General features: G+C 44.3%; 1 protein-coding gene across 1 annotated transcript in view; it reads left to right on the forward strand.

Annotated features, from left to right (window-relative positions):
• Positions 1–979: 979 nt before the first annotated feature.
• C8H12orf75 (chromosome 8 C12orf75 homolog) overlaps positions 980–22,980 on the forward strand; it is a 37,384-nt gene continuing 15,383 nt past the window's right edge. Inside the window, exons 1-2 of the mRNA XM_059186742.1 lie at positions 980–1,478; positions 15,336–15,360. Of these exons, the coding sequence (XP_059042725.1) occupies positions 1,103–1,478; positions 15,336–15,360 (401 nt within the window). The 5' untranslated portion in view covers positions 980–1,102. The remainder of the gene's footprint in view (positions 1,479–15,335; positions 15,361–22,980) is intronic.

Below are 22,980 nucleotides of genomic sequence, written 5' to 3' on the forward strand. Positions count from 1 at the left end.
AAAGTCTTTTAACTGGGATCCCAGCATCCTCTGGGCTCCTGGAGCACCCTGTATTCCTTTGTTAGCATCCCTGCTATACTGTAATTAATTTGTTTATAATCCGTCTGCCTGGTTAGACTGGCTCCTACATGTTTGTATCACTGGAACTTAATTTTAACAAAGGACTTGGCACAGGCTAGGCTCTCTATAAATATTAAATGGATTTAAAATGGAGATTTAATTCCTGGCTTGTATTCATCTCACAAAACACTTACTGAGTCTGTACTATGAGCCAGGAGGACGCTAGGATAAATCAGATAGTCCTTACCTTCAGGGAATTATGTTCAGTTCTAACAGGACTTAAGAACAAGAATAGCTAGCATTTATTTGGGATCAGGCACTGTGTTAGGTGTTTCCATGTGCCCGAGTTATTACTGCCATTTAAAAAAATTAATTATCTTTATGAACATATAATGTATTATTTGCCCCAGGGGTACAGATCTGTGAATCATCAGGCTTACACATTATTACTGCCATCTTGCAGGTAAAACAACGGATACACTAACGGGTTAAGGAACTTTACTGAGGTCACGCAATTGTTAGGGGCAGAGCAGGGGCTATAACTCAGAGTCTGACCGCAGTAACAGCTGCCAAAGTGTTAGTTTGAAAGGTGCCAAGTGAATTCACAGTTCCGTCTCTAAATGAGCGAAGGTCCTGCAGGCTATTGAAATTGCAGCAAATGCAATTAAAATGGGGTAGGCTAGTATGACCGACCTAGGGAAGACTTCATGCTCTTTCCTAGCAAAGTGTATCGGGGAACAGAGCTGCATTAGCTTTCTGTTAAAGAAGGAACGGATTTTGGGGTTGACTTCAGATCTGAATATCATTCGATAACACTTACTGGGCGCCCATATGCAAAAGAGGTGTTTCCGCTCCCTCCACACCTGCCCACATCCTGAAGCAGGGAGGGGAAGCGGCGAAGAAAAGGCAAAGAGGGCCTGGCGGTGGGTAGGTGGGTATCCCCAGACCTCCGCCTCGCCCCCTGCCCGCGCCGGCCACGCCCCCAACCTCGCCCTCGCCCCCAAACCCACTTCAAACTCCCGCCCCCTCTTCACGACGACCAATGCCCGGCCGGAGAGCCCGAAGGAGGCCGGGGATTGGGCGTCGCCGCGGTTGCCGAGGTGACGGGTGGGTCCGGGGGGGACCCCGACCGCAGCTAGCAAGAGGGGTGCCGGGCGGTTTCCGTCCCGGTCCGCGCCCGCCCGCCGCGCCCTGGCCCACACCCCCCGGCGGCTGGAAAGGGGAGGCCCCGCGCACCGCCCCCCACCCCGCCCCCGGCCCCGCGCGCCCCCGCCGGCCTCCGGTTCGGGGCGCGCCGCCCTCCGCCTCCGTCTCCGCCCCCAGGACCAGCGGCAGCCGGCTCCGGAGCGCGGCTTCCCGGGCCAGCAGCGCGATGGGCTGCGGGAACTCCACCGCCACCAGTGCGGGCGCCGGCCGAGGTGAGCTGGGGCGCGGGCCGGGGACTCGGGGGCGGCGGGGAGGTCTGCCGGGCGGGCCGCAGCTGCGGAAGAGGCCCGGAGAGCCGGCGGGGACCCGGGGAGGGAGGGCGCGCAACCCCGTCTCCCCGTCCCCATTTTCGGGACGGGGGTGGGTGGGTGGGCCAGACTGCCCGCTTTTGGAGGGACCCGCAGCGGGGCATTTCCCCCGCGCGGGGGCGGTCACGCCTGGACGAGGGGAGCCTGCAGGGCGATCCTGCGGAGGGTGCGCGGGGAGGACGCGCGGCGGGGCTCCCCTGCGGCGGGGCTCCCCTGCGGCGGGGCGCCCGGTGCCCTCACGGGGGCGGGTGGGGAGAGGATTCCCGGCAGTGGCCCGCATGCGCTCCCTCCCCTCCCACGATCGCCCCGCAGACCTCGGCGCCAGGCCCTCGGAACCCTGACGCTGCAACAGGAAAGTGCGGCAGAGCATTTCAGGACTTTTTTGGTGGTGGCGGCCGTGGTTGTGGTGGTGGTGGTGGTTGTGCCAGTGGGGTTGGGAGGAACTGCGAGCCGGGCTCCAAATTCATCTGAGTCTGTCCTGATGCCTGAGAGCGGCTGGGCTGCGTGTAGGATTTCCTCTGAGAAGCTGCAGTATTAAGGATGTTTTAGATAAGTGTGACAGAGTTATATCAGCAGTGATCTGTTCACATGTTTTTCATTAGAAAAATAGACTAGAACTTCTTTTACACCACTTCATTTTGTTGATTGGCGGGCTAGATCTCCTATCCCCCAGTCGGCCAGGCTTTGTGTTAAGTGACTTACTCCAAAACTCAGCCTTCTCTCTTAACCCAGCTCGTGTCTCCTGATTTAAGAATCAGGATCAGTTTTGAGTAGGATCTGCTGGCCTCTGTTAGTATCCTTTCGGGTAAAGAACTCCCATCGCCTCCAACTGAGATCAATCAGATGCGGCGTCCTATTCCCACCCCCACCCCCCCAAACCCCAGCAAAGGCAAACAGCAGTCTCTTGCTGCAGTATTTCCTAGCAGACTGGCATGGGTGCCCTCTCAGTCTTCGTGACCTTGGACCTGTCACTTCCCTTAACCCAGACATCTGTGGAAGACGGAGCTTAACATTCAAGCCTTATTCGTTTATTTATTTTAAAGTTTATTTCGACGTTTACTTAGTGGGGTCAGATGTGGAAATCTGCTCTGTGGTCTGTGAATCCGCCAAGTTTCTTTTTCCTCTTTGTCTGTAACCACACAGAATATTTTGCTTTTCCTGAGAAGACACTAAAATATGTGGGGTTCTGGTCCTAGAGCTGTGAATGAACCCAGGTGATGATTCACCAAAAAGTTGATCTCTTACAGATAATCTTTATTATCTTTTTTTTTTTAAAGATTTTATTTATTTATTTGACAGACCGAGATCACAAGTAGGCAGAGAGGCAGGCAGAGAGAGGGGGAGGAAGCAGGCTCCCTACTGAGCAGAGAGCCCAATGTGGGGCTTGATTGGGGGCTTGATGCGGGCTTGATGCAGGGCTTGATCCCAGGACCCTGAGATCATGACCTGAGCCGAAGGCAGAGGCTTTAACCCACTGAGTCACCCAGGCGCCCCTAATCTTTACCATCTTGAATGAAATTCTCCTCCTTGATATATGCAGAGAGCCACTAGAGAAGAAATCCTTTCTGTTCACTTAACAGTGAGATATGTTGGTTATCGTGGTTGGTGTCTTATGCCAACAAGGGCAAACGAGATTCTGAGAGCAGCCAGAAAGCTCTGCATGGAAACCTACACCAGACCTCGTGTTTCTCAATCTAACAGACACTGGGGTCCTACACCATCCACTGCAATGGGTACCCTCTCTTTAAAAAGGCTAAGAACAGGGGTTCCCCGGGTGGCTTAGTGGGTTAAAGTCTCTGTTTTCGGCTCAGGTCATGATTCAGGGTCCTGGGATCAAGCCCCACATCAGGCAGCAGGGAGCCTGCTTCCCCCTCTCTCTCTGCCTGCCTCTCTGCCTACTTGTGATCTCTGTCTATCAAATAAATAAATAAAAACCTTTTTTTAAAAAAAGGCTAAGAACAGTTATCCATATTTAAAAAAAAATCATGGGAAGGATTTGTAACATTTCCTTTCAAGTGGAGCTAGGTTAGTTCATTTACATTTTTATTTATTAATGAACTGCTTGTCAGATCTGGGGATGGAGGGGGGCACTGTTGCTAAATCAGTGATGATAAGGTAATTTGGAAATGGTACTATCAGAAAATGAGAAAATCAGGGGCTCTTGGGTGGCTCAGTGGGTTAAAGCCTCTGCCTTCGGCTCTGGTCATGATCCCAGGGTCCTGGGATCCAGCCCCACATGGGGCTCTTTGCTCAGCAGGGGGAGCCTGCTTCCTCCTCTCTCTCTCTGCCTGCTTCTCTGCCTACTTGTGATCTCTGTCTGTCAAATAAATAAATAAATAAAATCTTAAAAAAAAAAGGGGGAGAAAAAGAAAATGGGAAAATTGGATTCTCCTTACAGATATTTGGTTGATCTTTTTTTTTTTTCCTCTTAAAATGCACATCCCTTATACCCTACACAGTTGCGTTGAAAAAAATTACTCCAAATGCATGCCTTCTTGTTGGGCAGCCTGTTTATGAAGGACAGTTCACAGAAGAGCGTGTTGTTATGTCCTCTAGCTTGCTCTTGGCTAAAAATTGTGTTTTGTTCAGGGAAATGGCAGATAGAGAGGGCAGACTGTGAAACATTAAGGAGGGAACGTGATGAGTGGCGGACTTATCACATCACCTCGTTGAAGGATCTGCCCTGGTCATTCCCTAAACACGCCCTACTAGAGTCCAGCTGGCCAGCTGTGGGATGTGGTCATTGTTATTTGGAAATTTTTCTGTCAGCTCGTGGTAGGACTTTAGTTTCAGAAAGGAAATATGTAAAATGAAGAAAAGTAAGCCACAAGGCAAAGGTATTTGAATATTTTTCAGTTGTGAATGTTGACATCAGCATGAAATATGCTGTTGACCAAGTTGCAATCGTGTGGTCCTGAACCCAAGCAGCATGAAATAAATGCATTAAATAGATGTTGTCACAGGGTGCCTGGGTGACTCAGTGGGTTAAGCATCTGACTGTTGGTTTCTGCTCAGGTCATGATCTCAGGGTCCTGGGCTGGAGCCTGGTGTCAGGCTCCATGCTCATTGTGGGGTCTGCTTGTCCCTCTCCCTCTGCTCCTACCCCTGCTCCCCCGACCATAAATAAATTAAAAATCTTAAAAAAAAATAGATGTTGTTCCTGTTCTCCAGGTATTTACAATGCCCAACTTCCGAAATTTCCCAGGATCATACAATTCAATAGTTACACTCAAGCTTTTCAGCAATCAGTCAGTCCATCCATCCAGCCAGCCATAGATATATGAATAACAAAATACAAAAAGAAGGTGGGAAGAGCGCTGAACTTGGAGCCCGGAGAGTGAGGCTCAAGCCTTGACTTCAGTTCTGGGCTTGTTGCTAGGAGCATTTCGTTTCACATTTCTGAGTTACAGAGGGAAAGCGCTGTGTAAACTGTAATTATTATAGAGTAGTGGAATAGTACCATGTTGAAGGTGAAATGGCTTTCCCTGATCATTTCTCTACAAGACCATGGCATATCTACTTCCAAAGGGTGCATCAGGACATTATAATATGACCCTTAAACCTGAAATCTCTGTTATAAGCCCTGTTTTACTCTGTAAGAAATTCAGGCAACATGAGATCATTGTTTGCCCTCTCCCTGAGCCATCTGAACAACTGCCTTTCTTGGCTTTCGTCTAGAGAAATTGGTTAATATGACAAACGGATATTTAGTAGTGTGCTTGAGTAAATTTAATTCTGTATGTCCAATAGGTGGAGAAACTGATCTGCCGTAAAATGATCCAACAGTCATAAGAAATCAGCCCCAGATCACCCAGACCCTAGATAATTCTGGTTAGATTTCTCCTGAAGATTTCTAACTGTAAGCTTACACCCAGTCGACCTCTCCCTGCAGAGAATGGCACTTTGCTAAGAACTTGTAAGGCAAGCCGTGGGCAGCCACCAGTGGGTGGTTGAATGAAAACAAATTTTCATGCTCTTGAGAAGCCGATAGTCTAGGTAGGAAGATTAGCCATTGGAGAACAGCGGCAAGGCAAAGTATGACAGAATACGCAAGCGCCCGGGACATAGTGAATAACATTGTTCAATCAAAGGAGGCTTCGGGGACGAGTGGAGCTGTAGGTCCAGATGAGGTCTTGAGAACAATTTCCATTGCATGAGAGCTCTCTCCATTTTCTTGTTTTAATAAGAGCACTCTTGCAACCTAGGAATTTGATTTCCCCAACCTAGAACTGTAGTGGGAGGATTTCTTATATTTTCCACTCAGTGAAGATTCAGTATGTTTGTCCTGAATAGATTCTGGCCCCTCCACTATAGAGAAACATCTGGCTTAAATACCCAATGTAAAAGTGTTCCATTTTCTGTATCGCAGGGAGTTCTTAATCTATTTCTCTCTGCTCTCCAGCGGCCCCCCCCCCCCCCCCGCTCTCTCTCAACAATCAGATTCTCTGTCCCCTGGTTTTTCCTTGAACATAGTTTTTACCTAGGCAGAGAAATGAGCAGCCCTGTGTTTGAGCTAATGATCTGAACAGGTCAGCCATTCCCTTTTATACCTCATCCATACAGATGGGTAAGCAAGTCTGTAATGTAAGCCAGATGATCTCTTTTCAGGTAAATCAGAAGATCCCTTAAAAAGTTTGGATGGTTCCCAATATCTACAATAGCCTCTATCAGTGCAGGCTAAGGCTGTAGACATTCTTTGCAGCAGAAGACTTACTTCAGAACTGTTCTACTCATGATAGCTAACTGAATTTTTTAGTTGTAGTTTTTCTAGCAGGGATATGTAACTGGCAACTGTCTGATCATAACTCCATGGCGGTTTATTATCAGAATGTTTCTGTAATGGTTCTTTCTGCTATTTATATAACAGTAGTCTGAAGAGGAGGATTTTAATAATTATTTATCCTATTTTGTCAGTGTACCCAGGGAGTTAGTACAATCCTTTTGGGTCCAATTATTTAGATTAGTTTTCTTTTCATCTTCAATTAGGTAGATAATTGCATTCCCTTCTTTTGCTGTAGCTCTGTGGTCCAGCCTTAATTTACATCTATAAATGGTTTTGTAGGACCGAAATGTTGCCACTGTGCTTAGCATGAGCCGAGGACATAGTATAAAATTTTGTTGATAGCATCCTAGGAGGCACGTGTGTCTCCTGCTGCTTCCCTGCCACTGCCCCCAGACCCCAACCCCACCATCCTTTCAGTTCCCCGAACTGTGCTGAACTGACTCCTGTTGTTTTCTCTGTCTGAAACTGTCTTTGCTGGAGAGCTGATTTTGTTTATTTATTTTTCGCCTCTTCTGTTCCTTTCCTCCAGATGCCTCATTAGAGCCTCCCGCATCTTATTCCCAGCTGTACCCTCAGCCTCTAGACTAGGATCCAAACTTTCAATGGAATTTCTGGCTTGCAAACAATTTTTTGTTGTTGTTGTTGTTGTTCAAATGAATGAACATACTGGGGAAACAAAGATGCAAAATGAAGTCCTAAATTGTGTCATTGATATAGCAATGGAGAGAATAAAATAAAACTTCAAGCAGTCAGGGCACACTGCTTGGAAGAAGCGACACTTGATTTGTTCCTGAAGAATAGGTAACTGTTCAGATAAGCAGGTAATGGAAGGAAGGACATTCTTAGTGTTGTGTGAAATCACAGGGACAGAAATAGGCTCTGTTTATTTCAGGGCAGTAGATCTGGCCTGGCTGGCTTTAGTGGTTCATGTTGGTTATAGGGTGTTGGGAAGGAAGAGTGGGTAGAATGGAGGGTGAGGTGGACAGACAGGCAGGAAGCCAAGCCTCAGAGTTGAGGGTGGGTTCTGGTACCAAAAGGCCCAAGTTTGAATCCTGCTTTTATCATTTATTAGCTGTGTGACCTTGGGTAACTCAACTTGAACTATATGTTGGTTTTCTCAACTGTAACAGGGGAGTAAGAATAGAATTGACTCCAACATAAAATGAATTTATGTAAGTAAAGTGCTTAGAACAGTGCCTTGTCTATTTTGTGAGTACTCACTATGCTGTTTATTGTAAATATAGGGGAAGACTTTTGTAACTAGTGTAAAAGGAAAGAGTGGGCTTATAGCAGTGGCTGTCTGGAGTCAGGGCAGTAAGAAGGGCCTGGAAGCATTGATGCCAGAGACCCCTGGGACAGCCAGGCTTAGGATGGGCTGCATGGGAGGGTGAAATAAACATGAACCCAAACTAATGCTTCGTTAACTGGAAGATTCTGCTGCCTCTAAAGGGAAGGTAGGAAGAGGCAAGTGATCAGTACACTCTTGGGGGTTCCACATTGGAAGTGACTGTGAATAACTGGAGATGTGGAAAACCTCTGTCCAGGCACTTTTCACTGGTGAGACAGAATCAGGACGTTCATGTGTCCCAGCTCCCCAGAAGTGACCTTGTGCAGGGGTCACGAAGGTGACCTCAATGAGGTATTCAGTTCAGCCACAAACCACTTACCGCTGAGTATTAGACGTGGCTGGAATTATAATATAGCAGCCAGATGTCACTGCTTTACCTTATGCCCGTCCTTCTGTGGCTGTCTTTATTTATTAATTTTTAGCTCTCTGAAGTGTAGCTGTTCAGTAAGAACAACCTGCAAATGAAGAGATTTTTCTGCAAGAGCTTCCATATTCATGAACAGAATTGTATATTTCTAGGACACATTGACCTGAATTTTTTTCTCCTTTATTGAAAAGAATGACTTACAAATCTAGTTCTTTTGTTGGCTTCTTGAAAAATAACTTTGCTTTGGGTGAACTAAGAGCTGTTGTTGTACTTCTTTTGGCCAAAGTGAGACTATGACATCGTTTTGGAACTATTATGGGTCAGAGGAGACATCATGAGCTGTCAAAATTAAAGAGAATTTTGTTTATTGTTCTGTAGTTAAGTTTATACAGTTCTCAAAGGGCCTTTTCTTTTCTTTTACAAAACAAATAGAGTAGGACATTCCTGCATATTTTTATTATTTCCCACAAGAGCCACAATCATTTATGTTTCTGATCATTTATGCCAAGAGAAGAGTGATCTGAAAATCTTTAGTGCTTTTTAGAAACTCTCCGTGTACATAATTTTATCTTTTGACGCATGTGTTTAAATTATCACCACTCAGTCGGAAGATAGAAATACAATTTAATATGTAACTTAGCAATTCATTTACTTGTGACTATTTCCAGTCTATTACATAAATTCAATATAGTGCAACAGGACCATGATGAAGAAAGGCGTCAGAAGGCTAGTTTTTTCAAGTGTAGAAACGGATGTGTCCTTTCTTTTAAGAAATAGATATCTTTTCTTTATGTTAGACCTTGGCATGTGGGAGGAAACTTGAAATGGTAAATGTACAGATCGGAACAGTGCTGAAAACCTACTGGGCACTACAGCTCACTCTTCTTACTTTGTAAGAACAATTAGATGGCAAAGAGACATCTTCTATAGAAGCCAAGATGTTCTCGCTATCCACCTAAAACTACTGACCCTGTGTAGTGTTTTTTTTTTTTTTTTTTAAAGATTTTATTTGTTTATTTGACAGAGATCACAAGTAGGCAGAGAGAGAGGAAGGGAAGCAGGCTCCCTGCTGAGCAGAGAGCCCGATGGGGCTCGATCCCAGGACCCTGGAGCCATGACCTGAGCTGAAGACAGAGGCCCCAACCCACTGAGCCACCCAGGCCCCCCCCCCCCATGTAGTGTTTTGAAACTGGTTGGCTTTATCGTGCACTAGGAATATAGGTTTGCCTATGTTTGTGGGATGTAGGATATGTTACATTAAATTTAATGCCTCCCCCATGTTAATTTTTCTATAAATTTCTTTTCAAAAGATAATTCTAATTTTTGGAGGGATGGGGGGCGGGGACCGGGATAAGAAGGTTTAGCGGCTGAACGGCGGCCTCGAAACAGAACTTTCCGTCCTCCTCCTTGGAATGTGCGGAATCTTATCTTGTTTGGAAAAAGGGTCTTTGCAGATATAATTAAGGATTTTGAGATAATCTGGGTGGGCCCTAAGTCCACTGGTAAGTGTCCTTACACAGAGAGACAGCGGTGGGGGCGGGGGGGACATGGGTGGAGCAACAGTGTGCACCTTGTGGCCATGGGCCAGAGACTGCCAAGGAACCAAGGCTCACAGCCAGGGATGCTAAGGGTGTGTGGCAGTTTGGACCTGCGGACCCTTTGTTTTTATGCATCTGTCCTCCAGAAGGCGGAGAGCATCGGCTTCTCTTGTTTGAAGCCACCTAGTCGTCGGGGATTTCTTACAGCAGCTGTATGAAACTACCACAGGTTTTCCCGTAGTTCTTTGGGAGTGGGAGGTAATTAGAAAATTTGGAAATACAGCTTACAGGCTATACCCGGGGTGCAGAATGATTTGCTGAAGCAAGTGCTGTGCAATCCCGTCTTGGTGTGTGATTCACAGAGCACGTCAAGGTTTTTTGGAGGCTCAGTGACTTCTCAGGGCACCACATTTTCATAAAACACGTTAAAAAATATGGAGACTATCTGCGAGGTTTTTTCCCTCCTGATACAATCCAACTTTCCGATTCTCTGACACCCGCTGGGAGTCGCACAATCTGCTTCACTTCTGGCACTACCTGGAGGCTTAAGGACAAGGTTGCGCAAGGTGGCCTCACCTCTGACACCGGTCGCGAGCACTGGGTCCCCAGATGACTCCCACTTATATCCAACTTGGCAACAAATCTGGGGGTTCCCACAGCACCCTTTCTCAGATTGGATGATTTGCTAGAATGGCTCAGAATTCAGGAAGGCACTTTACTTTTGGATTTAAATTCACCAGTTTATTTGTAAAGGACACACATGAACAGCCAGATGGACATAGAGTGATGTCTGGAAGGGTCCCGAGCGTAGGAATCTCTGTCCCCATGTAGTTGGGGTGTGTCACCCTCCTGCCGCATGGATGTGGTCACCAGCTCAGAAGCTCTCAGAGCCTCATTGTTTAGGGCTTTTTATGCAGGGTTCATTACATGGGTCTGTTGGTGGAATCACTGGCAATTGGGGGTTAACTCAATCTCCAGCCTCTCTCCCTTCCCTGCGGACAGGGACAGGGACAGCAGTACCAAGCTTCTAACAACACTTGGCTTTTCTGGTGACCAGTGCCCCATCCTGAAGCTATCCTGGGTCCCGTTAGGAGTCTTTTCACTGGAATGGAAGAGGCTCCTATTACCCTTATCACTCAGGGAATTCCAAAGATTTTAGATGTTTTGTGACAGAGAGAGGGGGCAAAGCCCAAATCTCTCTCTATAGCCTCACAGTATCAGATTGAGGTTTTTGAATATTTGAATAATTGGGTTTGCTGTGCCTTTTTAAGTGACGGAGACTTTTGACTTTGAGACTCATAAACAAAATATTAAAATCTTCTGAAGTGTGTAAAGTTGAAGGTCTACACAGTCTTGGTTTCCTTCTGAACAGCCAACAATGTTTAACTGTTTCCTACCTTCAGAAGGAAATGTTCTTCCTTACAGACCCTAGCCATTTATAATTCCTTTTTTTTTTTTTTTTTGGTCACTGAAACTGCATATAATACTTTTCTGAGAACAAGCCTTCCCCCTTCTCTTTTTTAGCATGTTATTTAAAATTATCCTCCTTTATACGGTTTTGGAAACTAGTCATCCAATCGTTAGTCTTATGTACTTTGTGGTGCTTTCATTCTGTAAGAAGCATTATTGCTTTTCCCCCATCTCTGCTTCTTCTGAGCCATTATGTGAATACATCAAGGCTACATTTAAACAGTAAAGAGTCATTTTGGCAGGAAATGAAGTGGTGATATCAGGAATCAATACTCTATCCCAGGGGCCTGGAAAGAATTAGATGACATTATAAATAAATGTTTAGCAAAGGCTAAGTCACGTAAACCATAAACACAACTTAAAGCAAATGGGATTTTGCTGCTCTGAATTGTTCGAGATAAAGTGTTTTTGTTTTTTGTTTTTGTTTTTTTTTTTGCATGAATTCTCTAGAGATCTCCATCTGGTTAATCAATTTATAGGTGAAGTGTGATTACAAGGTTGTAGTGAAGGTAATGTGATTTTTCTTCTATTTATTGATTTTATGATTTTATACTTTTGCAGAACAAAAAGCTGTTTTACATTTTGTATACCTACATATTCCGATAGTTTTGCCAAGGGTTTCCAACAGTTGCACTTTTTTTTCCCCCTACTCTGATAAGTTGTATTTTGGGGAGTCATGTTCTACCTATCCTGATTATAAGCTTATCCTTAATGATACCATGCTACCTTCCTTCTAAGATGCACATTTCTGTCCTTTAAAAAAAATGGATATTACAACATATATTACATACATATTACAACATATTACATACATATTACAAGACCGGCATACCTGATGTAGTGTTTCCGATATCTTTGCCCACCCCACCATTGCACGTATTAAGTAGACGGTGCTCTTTAAATGAAGGACGTTTGAGAACAGAAGTAATGGTGTGCAGACTTCCTATTGGAAGGTAACCCCAGGCATCTGCCAGGGTTCCCGCTGGGATGCTGCATGGTGATCCCAGCAGGGAAGAGGCTCTGAGGGTGCCTGGCACCCGGAGCAATCATTTGAAGTGGATGGAGGGTTCCTGGTGGCTGATTAAAATCAGCGCTCATTAGACAACATGTTGCTGTTTTGAAACTAGTTACATGCACATTACCCTTGCGTTGTCTTCTCAGCTGCCTTTATGTGCCCAGTATTAGAAACCGAAGCAGTGATTTTGTGACCTTTGAATGAATGATCTGAGCAAGGACTTTGTGTGTGTCTTTGGCTTCCCATTCCCTGCCACTCTGGGGCCCTCCCTGAGATGGAGTGGGATGGCTTCTGTCTCCTCTGCTCTCTCTGTGGATTCTATTCGGTGGCCCTTCCCCTCTGCAGAGGACTCAGAGTCCCATTGTGGTCTCTGCTTTCTTCTCTCTGTAGGACTTTGCAGAATCAAAGTTTCTGACCCCTCTGGTTCTCCCATCTCTTGTCTATGACAAAACCCCGAAATGTTCTTTGTACTTTTCCATGAACATGAAAATACGGAAATCAGGATAGTACTTTCTTTCTAGACTTTCTACCAGATTCCCATGCTTTTTTTTGACTCTGGAATAAAACATTCACTTGCATGGATTTTCGGGGGCACCCATCCTTTGCTTATTTTTTCCTATTAAAACACTCCTCTGTTCTTAAGATTTTTTTTTTAATTTTAGGATTTTGTTTTGTTTTATGATCTCAGATTCCAAAGAAGTTATTTATTTAATTGAGAGAGAGAGAGAGACAGACAGCGTGAGTGGGAGGGGCAATCTCAAACAGACTCCATGCTGAGCACAGAGCCCGATGTCGGCCTCGATCCCAGGACCCTGAGATCACGACGACCTGAGCTGAAACCAAGAGTCGGACATTCAACTGGCTGTGCCATCTAGGCACCCAAAAACAGTTTTGTTTTTGTTTATACAATTTTAATGATTGTTGTGACCTAGAAATGTTAATCTTTCCTTAAAAAAAGGAATGAGGTTCATTATGAAGTTAAGGTTTGGTCAGAGCCTTACAAGAATTTGTCTGAGGGTGAAATCCTGCTCTTTGCTATGACATGGATGGACCTAGAGGGTATTATGCTGAGCGAAAAAAGTCAATCAGAGGAAGACAATTATCATATGATCTCTCAGACATGAGGAATTTGAAAGGCAGAGCAGGGGTTCGTGGGGGGAAGGGAGGGGAAAATGAAACAAGATGGGACCAGGGAGGGAGATAAACCATAAGATACTCAGGAAACAAACCGAGGGTTGCTGGGGAGTGTGGGGGTAGAGAGAGGGTGCCTGCTTTATGGACATTGGGGAGGGTATGTACTATGGTGAGTGCTATGCAGTGTGTAAGCCTGATAATTCACAGACCTGCACCCCTGAAACAAATAATACATTATATGTTAATCAAAACAAACAAACAAACAAACAAACAAACAAAAAACCTAAAAGGCAGCCTACAGAATGGCGGAAACGTTTGAAAAAAAAAATTTGTTTGAGGCATACTGTTCATTATCTTTGTCCTCTGCTTTGAATTTACAGGATTAACAGATTTTAAGTTCATATCACCAGGGTACAATTGTGGCAGTTTTGGCAGTGACCTTTCCTATAGGCTTATTTGCTTACTGTGTAGCACATCTTTCTTTATTTTCACCTCTGTGTGACTTAGGCAGAGATTACTTTAATTCCCATTTCATAGATACGGAAATTGAGATATTAATTTCTAATTAATTTGACTGCTAATAATAACAATTTAGTGAGCTACTTTTAGGTACCAGACTTTGTGCTAAGTGTTGACATGCATCTTTAAAAAAAACAAAAAACAAATCTTCACAGTCATGTCAAGTAACAAAAGACAAAACTGCAAGCTGCAAAATTATATTTATGTGGTCGTTTGGGGTCTTAGTGGACTGCAATCCAGGAGACTATACTGAAGCTGAAAACATGCTCTGGAGAGACAGACAAAGGAGTGTAGAATTTTTAAAGAGGAAAGAGAAGACGTACATAAATTGATGTGAAGAAAAGGTGTTTGGTTCTCGTTTAAATACAGTTATATTAAACTACATGTGATTGGTTGTAACGCTCGTGTTAGAAAGTCTGTTTATGTCTGTTATGACGTAAGTAGGTGCCTTGGCTTTCAGCTGAGTTCAGCAAAAAACTTCTGAGAATGTGGGACAGAAGATGGGCACGAGCCTTGCCTCCTCGGTGTCCTCCCGGCTCCACTTATTTTTTTATTTTTTAAAAAAGATTTTATTCATTTGTCAGAGAGCAAGAGCGCACAAGCAGGGGGAGTGGCAGGCAGAGGGAGAGGGAGAAGCAGGTTCCCCACTGAGCAGGGAGCCCGCCGCGGGGACTCCATCCCAGGACCCTGGGATCATGACCTGTGCTGAAGGCAGAGGCTTAACCGACGGAGCCACCGGAGCATCCCCCAGCTCCATTTTCAATAACTGTCTCACCAGTGGTCATTCCATTTATTCTCTCTGTTGTATATTAACTCTTATTATCCTCATTTGACACAAGGGAGGGAAGGGGGGTTTTAAGAGGTTAAAAGACACTAAATACTACATGCCTAGTAAAGTTAGAACCAAGGGCTGTGTTGCTCAGATGAGGCTAGTGGGAGGAGGAAGCGTGGAAACGGGACCGACTACATGTGGCAGAGAATCTGTGATGACTGCTAGGCATGGGGTCCGAAAGAGACAGGGTGTTTTTGGCACGTGGGTGGGAAGCAAAATGTGGGGGTGGGGTGGGGCGGGAGGGTTCAGGAGCAAACAGGAGCAGAGCTAGACGGGCAGGTAGCTCCCTAGAGCTAGGCTGGTGTCCTTGAGGCTTCTCATTGACTGAGGATATCACCTCCATTCTGTCTTGTAACTTCGCTTTCCAAGTTAGTGCCCTGGTTAGTGCCCTGTGGCCCTGTGGACACCGGCTTAGAAGGCGGGTGACTTTGAAATAAAAATACTTCCCAACTCTGTCAGTTTATCTGTAAAATAAAGGGATTGGATGAGGTGATCCTTTCCAGAACCGACACCTTAAAAATTAGAGGAATTGTTAAAAATGGGCAGAATAAATTCAAAATGTAAAATTTGAATGTAATTTTGTGTGAATTGATTTAATGTGATTTTCCTACTTTCTCCTTTCTTTCTTTTGAGATGATCTTTTTAAAAGGCATATTTTCAACTTGTCTCTTTTAGATTATTTTAGACGGGTATTGGGTTTCACATTTTTGTTATAATTCTGTCACAATAATGCAAACCTTTTTTTTCCTCCCTAGGCCCTGCAGGAGCAGCTAAAGATGTGTAAGTAGTTAATATTATGATTTTCTAAACTCTTTTTTGAGGAAGACACTGTTGTTCATGATTGTGGTCTTTCTTTTTTTTTTCTTTTTTTTAAAATTTTTTCAATTTATTTATTTTCAGAAAAACAGTATTCATTATTTTTTCACCACACCCAGTGCTCCATGCAATCCGTGCCCTCTATAATACCCACCACCTGGTACCCCAATCTCCTACCCCACCGCCACTTCAAACCCCTCAGATTGTTTTTCAGAGTCCATAGTCTCTCATGATTCACCTCCCCTTCCAATTTCCCCCAACTCCCTTCTCCTCTCTAACACCCCTTGTCCTCCATGCTATTTGTTATGCTCCACAAATAAGTGAAACCATATGATAATTGACTCTCTCTGCTTATTTCACTCAGCATAATCTCTTCCAGTCCCCTCCATGTTGCTACAAAAGTTGGGTATTCATCCTTTCTGATGGAGGCATCATACTCCATAGTGTATATGGACCACATCTTCCTTATCCATTCGTCCGTTGAAGGGCATCTTGGTTCTTTCCATAGTTTGGTGACCGTGGCCATTGCTGCTATAAACATTGGGGTACAGATGGCCCTTCTTTTCACGACATCTGTATCTTTGGGGTAAAACAGTGTGGAGATTCCTCAAGAAATTAAAAATAGAACTTCCCTATGACCCTGCAATTGCACTCCTGGGTATTTACCCCAAAGATTGTGGTCTTTCAATAGGTGTAGGTATGCCTGAAAAGATACGGGAATACATTCTCTGTTATGCAAAAATCAAGATTAGCATCTAGGTTATAACTAAAGCGCTATTTGAAGAATATCACTGTGTTATTATTTATTCCATTACTATTTATGTTGCCTTTCTGTAGCCCTAGCACTGTAAGTTAGAACTTTAACCAAGGGAAACATTTAATTGTGCTTCCTTCCCAACTTGTGCTGAGATTTCTTCTCATTGAAAACAAGCGGATATGGGAGAATTCATTAAGCACATAGCTCCTGTGACTGTGTTAGAGTGAGCCAGTGGGGAGAGGCTGGGGCACGCAGGTACCAAACACACATGGGATTGGTTTAAATCTGGTGACCAGGTATTTGGGTGAATATGTATGACCATTCAGTGTAGTCAATACTGAGTTGATATTTATACCACGGGACATTAAATCAAGGGCAGCTGTCTCCCAGAGGGAGGTTTTGAGAGCTCAGGAGCCCTTCCAGAATTTCCGTCATGGCCCATGTCTGCATCTTTCCATATCTCATCTAGAACAGTAAGGACATTGCAGTAGTTCTCTATTTACTCTGTGGAGAGTGGATGGACCCCTGCCCCACCCACCCACGATGGGAGACGATGCTTAGTTGGTTTGGACGTTAAGACTGACAGTGTGACACACACACACACACACACACACACACACACACTAAGGAGGGCAAGATGATTTCTCACTCACATGTAATGAGGCTTTCTGGGGGAGCAGGGCAGGCACCCAACTGGCCCATTCATCTTGAGTAAAGGAAGCGGAGGCATGAGTGGCTTTGGTTTTAACTGAGGTTGGGAGTGGGCGTCCTCGAGGGGTCCTATGCATGGGGAGAGGTTTGCCTGGTTTTATCGTTCCCACCAGCACAAAGGAAGGAATTCCCAGGCTTCCTAATCAGCTTGCACGGCTGTGAGGCAGAAGGGGGAGTGGTTGGACTTGAAAGCTGTCAGTGGTCAAACATCAAAAACAGAGTCAGATTTATTATTATGACAAAGAGGAATTCATAGAAGATGAGAATGGCATTGGAAGGTTTTCCAGGAGTTAAATATGTATTTTCTATGGGACTTTCTGTAACCAAGAAGCAATATTCGTTGTTTCAAACTCCTGGTTGCAGTATCTGAGTTTATTACCAAAGCATGTAACAACCACAAGCTCATCATTGTCTTTACCTTGTTTCTTTCATTGTGTATCTGGGTCTCTCCAGGCCTCCTCCTTCCATGTCTCTACATGGTCGCCAGATTCATTACCTCCAGCACTCCCCTGGCCTTGTAGGGCCTTTGCTCAAAAAACTTAAAATTACTCTCCATTGCCCGCTAGACTGAGCCCCAAATCCTTTGGGAACAGGAAGATCATTTATGTTTTTAGCTTTTCTCTGACGGGCTCTGCATGAGTTGGAAGGAAGCCTGCATTTGGAGTGAGCAAGGCCAAGGATGAGAAGTGAGCTGATGTCCCGCCCTCTGAGACCTCGCGCAGGGGCCCAGACTGACCTCCCATGTTCTGCCTCCGTTTTTGCTATTCTCTCTGCCTGGAATGGCCTTTTTCTCAATTCTATTTGTAAAAAAAAAAAAAAAAAGCTAGTTGTTCTTCAGGGTTTCTGTCTTGTTCTTTGCAAGAAGAGTTTCTTGGATCTCTCAACTGGATAGAATGTCTTTTTCTTCTGAACTTTTAGAGCATTTGCCCCTTTTATTTATTTATTTTTTTACTTTGTTACTTTTAAAAATTTATTTATTTGGCAGAGAGAGATCACAAGTAGGCAGAGAGGCAGGCAGAGAGAGAGGATGGGGAGCAGGCTCCCTGCCAAGCAGAGAGCCCGATGTGGGGCTCGATCCCAGGACCCTGGGATCATGACCTCAGCCAAAGGCAGAGGCTTTAGCCCACTGAGCCACCCAGGAGCCCCTGCCCCTTTCTTATGAGACATCAGATGGGGCTTGCATTGTGGTTATTTATCTTCTTGTCCCTCTTGGGCACTGAGGGAAGTGAAATATCTTACTCCTCTGCATGTCTCCCGGGGTTATTAATACCGTGTTTTGAATATGGTGTTTAGTGAATAGTTGCCGAGGGGTCCCATCATTCCTATTCAGGGAGAGATTGATATCTTGACTCCTTTCTTTTAGAGGCATGGAAATTTCTAGTAGAATTTAATGATGCCCTTGTCAACAAAATTAACTATTCCACAATGTGAGACGCTGCTTAATGACTTTTTGAAATCCCGAATTCTCTAGCTTTAAATTTTCTGTAACTGTATATACCTCAATTTATGTCCTAGAAAGATATCATTTTATTTAATAATTGACCCTTTTAGAAATAAATGTAATAAACTAGAAAAAGTTGAAAGAATATCATAATATTATTTTTCCTTGCACAAAAGCTATATTCAAACGTGTTCTTTTTTTTTTTAAAGATGAAGGTACAGATTTGTAAGTCTTAACTATGAATGAACAGCTAAGAAATGAAGACAGTTTACACTTTATTATAAAGATCTAAAATTTCCTTTTTAATCTAGAGAGACTGATCCCAACCCAAAGAAGTGGCCAAAATCACATAATGGGTGCTAAGAAGTACACAACTTCACAGAGAGCCACCACCGAATTATACAGGCGACATAAGTCTTTTGCTGGGGGGAATTATGGTTATTTTCAGAAGAGAGAAATACTGTAGTTACCCTCTTAATATAACACAAAATCCATTCTGTAGGGAAGGTTGGTGATATTTACTACCGCTCTCCTCTTTCCTGTTTATTTGCCCATTTTCTGTAAGCAAGAAGCCAGGATATAATAACAGATAAAATGACACTTCTGCCCTTAAGTAGGCTAGTGTCTACTGGGGACCAAAATACAGTGTGATAAGTGCTAATTATTGAGATAGTCAGAATTTAATGCCAGTTTGGGTCTTGAGGGATGAATAAGAGTTCGTGCAGAGAAAGGGAGAATGGCAGCCCGGAGCAGAGGAAAGAGCATGGCAAGAGGCTCATGGGTGTAAGGGAGCCTCAGCTCCCCTGCAAGGAGCCTGTGGGTTTGTTCTGGAGACCTTGGGGCATGCTCCGCAGAGATGAGGCATGAGGCCACGGGGCTGAAATTGGCTTGTGAGAGGCCTTCGGCGCCAGGTCAGTAATTTCATTCGATACTGTATGCAGTCAAGAGCCATTAGGGATTTTAAGGTGTGTGTGTGGGGGATGCGATGATTCTATTTGAGTGTTAGGGCGCTAACTGCCAAAGCAGAGCAGTGTGTGAGGCGGGGGAAGGGAGGAGCCACAGGGAGGGAAGGAGGTGGTGAGGCCACCAGAGGGGCAGACTGTGGTCAGTAGCAATGGGAGAGAGAAGGGCCGAGCGTTCGAAGTACACTTGTAATATGACTGAGATTTGTTGGATGACAGAACAGGGAAGGAAAGGAGAGGAAAATCTGAGGCTCACACTGCAGTTTCAAACCTTAGCCCAGGGAAGGGATGGGGGAACATCCCAGGAGGTCAGCCGGGCTGAAGCGGGGAGAGAAGCCACTGGCATGGTGCGATGCCCACACGGGCACTGGGGGTCTGAGGTTTCCCTCGAGGGGTGTGAGTAATAGCTGAGTGAAAATGGAAGTGGGCGAGGAGCGGGGAAGGGCTGCGTGGCCTCTCTTCTTACCATGATTGCCAGTAGGGGAGGGAAGGATGTCAGCAGGTTAGAGATGCTGATGTCCGAGGGTACCGAATCCTGGTATCGTGCGCCTGAAACTCATATTACCGTATGCTCACTGACTGGAATCGATGTAAAAACTTTAAAAAAGCTAAAAAAAAAAAAAAAAAAAAAAAGAGGAAACATTAAAAAAAATATATTTCTGTTAGAAAAGAAGTACCTAGAAAATTTGGGAAATATATATATATATTTTTTTTAAAAGAAGACATAGGCTCTTATCTACCAGCAGAGACAGGCGCTGTTAACATCTGACACGCTTTTCTCCCATTTCTTCATTTCTTCTGTTTCTGCCCAGGTGAGTGTATGGATGATTTTGTATATGGATGTTTGTTTTGCTTTTTCTATTTATTTTTTTTTACACACCGTGGACTCGAGGGTAGGAATGGGTGGAGTTAGCCAGGCTGTGGGTGGCTTGGGAAAGGGTCTGCTCTGAGGGAGGGGGATCTGTGATGGATGGGAATCCCAGAGTAGGCGGGAGGGCCCAACTCGAGAGGAGGAGGCAAGCAGGGGTGAAGATAACAGGCACCCCCCCCCCCCCCCATCAGCCCCTTTTACTGTGCCTGGCTTCATTGCCCGTTGTGGATAATGCTTTTTTTTTTTTTTTTTTTAAACAAATTGAAGCTTTGTGTCAGTCCTGCATCAGGCAGATCTATTGGAGCCTTTTCCCCAATAGCATTTGCTCACTTCGTGTCTTTGTCACGTTTGGGTAATTCTCACAATAGTTCAAACTTTTTCATTGTTAGGCTTGTTACGGTGATCGTTGATCGGTGATTACGACTTGCTGAAAGTTCAGATGATTGTTTGTATTTTTTAGCGACAACGTATTTTTATTTAAGTTTTATACATTGTTTTTGTAGACATAATGTTATTGTGCACTTAATAAACTATAGTATTGTGTAGTTATAAAAACATAATTTTTATAGGCGACGGGAAACCAAGAAATTCATGTGACTTGCTTTATTGTGATAATTCGTTTTGTGGTTGTGGTCTGGGAGCTAGCCTGCATCATCTCTGAGGTATGCTTGTGTAGAAACTTAGTCATCATAACACAGACTCATGCATATCAGTGAGTCGTATTCTCTCTGTCTTTTCAAAATTAAATCATAGTGCTGTAACATGCAAAATAAAACAGATGTGAATCAATGTGACGACATTTGGCTGCTTTCACAGACCTGGAAAAATCAACCATGCTTTTATTTTATTTCAGTGAATTATCTTAGCTATTTGGCACAAATAGTTTGCATTGGGATATTTTTGGTTGGAAATGGCAGAAATCCAGCTTAAACTGGCCTAAACAAACAAACAAACAAAAAGGAATTTATTGGCGAGTGTAATGGAAAAGCTCCAGGGGTTTGGCCCCAGTCACAGCTGGATCCAGGTGATCCAATGACAGGAAGAAAGTGATTGCTGCTTTCTTATCTTGGGCTTCACTTTAGAAGCTTTCCTCAAGTGGCGATGGAGATGGTCATCTTTTATCTCTTATCAGCTTAATAACTCCTGTGGAAAAACAGCTTTTCTTTCCCAGTGGTGTGATCCAAAGTCCTATGGCTTGGGCTCTCCCTGCCACAGCATGAGGTCATTTGCTTCCCTCTGAATCAACCAATGAGCCAGGGGAAGGGGGGTTTCTCATTGGCCAGGTCTGGGACAAGTGCCCACCACTGGAGTCAATCAGCAGGGTTCGCTCCACCTGACCAGGTAGTCAGAGTCTGGGGGCGTGGCTAAAGACAAATCCTGAAGCTGTTACCCAAATGGAGGGCACTTAGATCTGGGCGTGCAGAAACAAAGTATGTTCTGCTGTAGGTCAGTTTTCATGTTATTAAAAAAATTTCTTTATTTAAATTTTAAGCAAAATTTATGGGAATATTACAAACATGTTTTAGTAAGAAAAAACATGAAATAAGTTGATACTAATTTAATGTTTGCTGTTGAGAATAAAAGATCATAGCCACTCCCGTTTTAACAAGGTAATTCAAACATGTCTTTCACTTAACACTTGTATAGTGACATTTCTTAAAGACTTTTTTCTTGACGAAGCTATTTTATTGTTATGGAAGGTAGTAACTATAGAGAAGAGTATCTAGGAATGAATGAACAAAACCCTGTGAAGCACCACCTCTTAAATAAAATGAAATTACGAGTGTTTCATCTTGAGTGTCCTTGGAATCCTTTATGGATTTCTCATGCCCAATACACCTGTCAGCTGAGCCCTCTCTAGTCCTCGTTACAAACCCGAGGGTGTCTGATGGGCTTACGCCTCCCCTGTGGAGTAGCAGGAGGTTGAGGAGGATGGTGTGGAAATAGCATTGAAGAAGCATGCGTTTTGGAAGCAGGGAGATCTGCCTTTGAACTTCCTACCACCATTTACCAGCTGTTTGATACTGTGTCCTCAGTGATCTTGGCCATAAGATTGGGATAACAAATGTACAGGGCAACCATCTTTATCCTTATCATCATCATTCTGTTTCTAGAGCTCCTCCATATATATATATATATGTGTATATATACATATATATATAATGATTATGCATTATGATATATTATTTTTATGCATTCTCTCCTTCTGTACCCATGACAGTCTGATGGAAACAGTATGATGTTTCATTTTACAAATGAGGATATGGGGCATAGAGAAGTTAAGTAACTGCCCAAGGCTTGTGATGGCTATTGGTACAGTATATTTAGTATCTCGGGATAATACTTGGCATTATGCTTTCCTGCTGCCCATAAATAGTAGCTAGGATTATCAGATGTTCGCAGTGTTGTTGAAAAGACTTGGCAGAGGCTCTGTTATGAACACCTGACAGTAGAAGAACCAGTCCATCGCTGAAGTTAGGAAACACACAGTCCCGTTGTCGGCCCATCAGTACACGGTCAGATTCTCCTTAGGTAGGGAGGGCCAGTGCACTGGGATGAGGAGGAGAAAACAGGTGGGTGTGTTCCTCCCAGGGCAGACGGAGATGGTGGTGACCAGCAAGTATTGGCAAAATGTTTGGCTGAGGAATGGGGGAATGGGGAGAGGGGGAAGAGTGGCTTCTTAGGATGGCGGCGGGCAGGAGGGGGCAAGAGCAGAAGGATGATTTTTTTTTTTCCCCTCCAGGGAGTGAGATTGTCTACTGTAAAATGTCAGAGGTGAAGTAGTTCCAGGAACTAAGCTCCTCAGAGCGGTCATGGGAGTGAGTGATTAACGTAGCAATAC

The sequence above is a fragment of the Mustela lutreola genome, chromosome 8 (assembly GCF_030435805.1).
Source record: "Mustela lutreola isolate mMusLut2 chromosome 8, mMusLut2.pri, whole genome shotgun sequence".
Lineage (NCBI taxonomy): Eukaryota > Metazoa > Chordata > Mammalia > Carnivora > Mustelidae > Mustela > Mustela lutreola.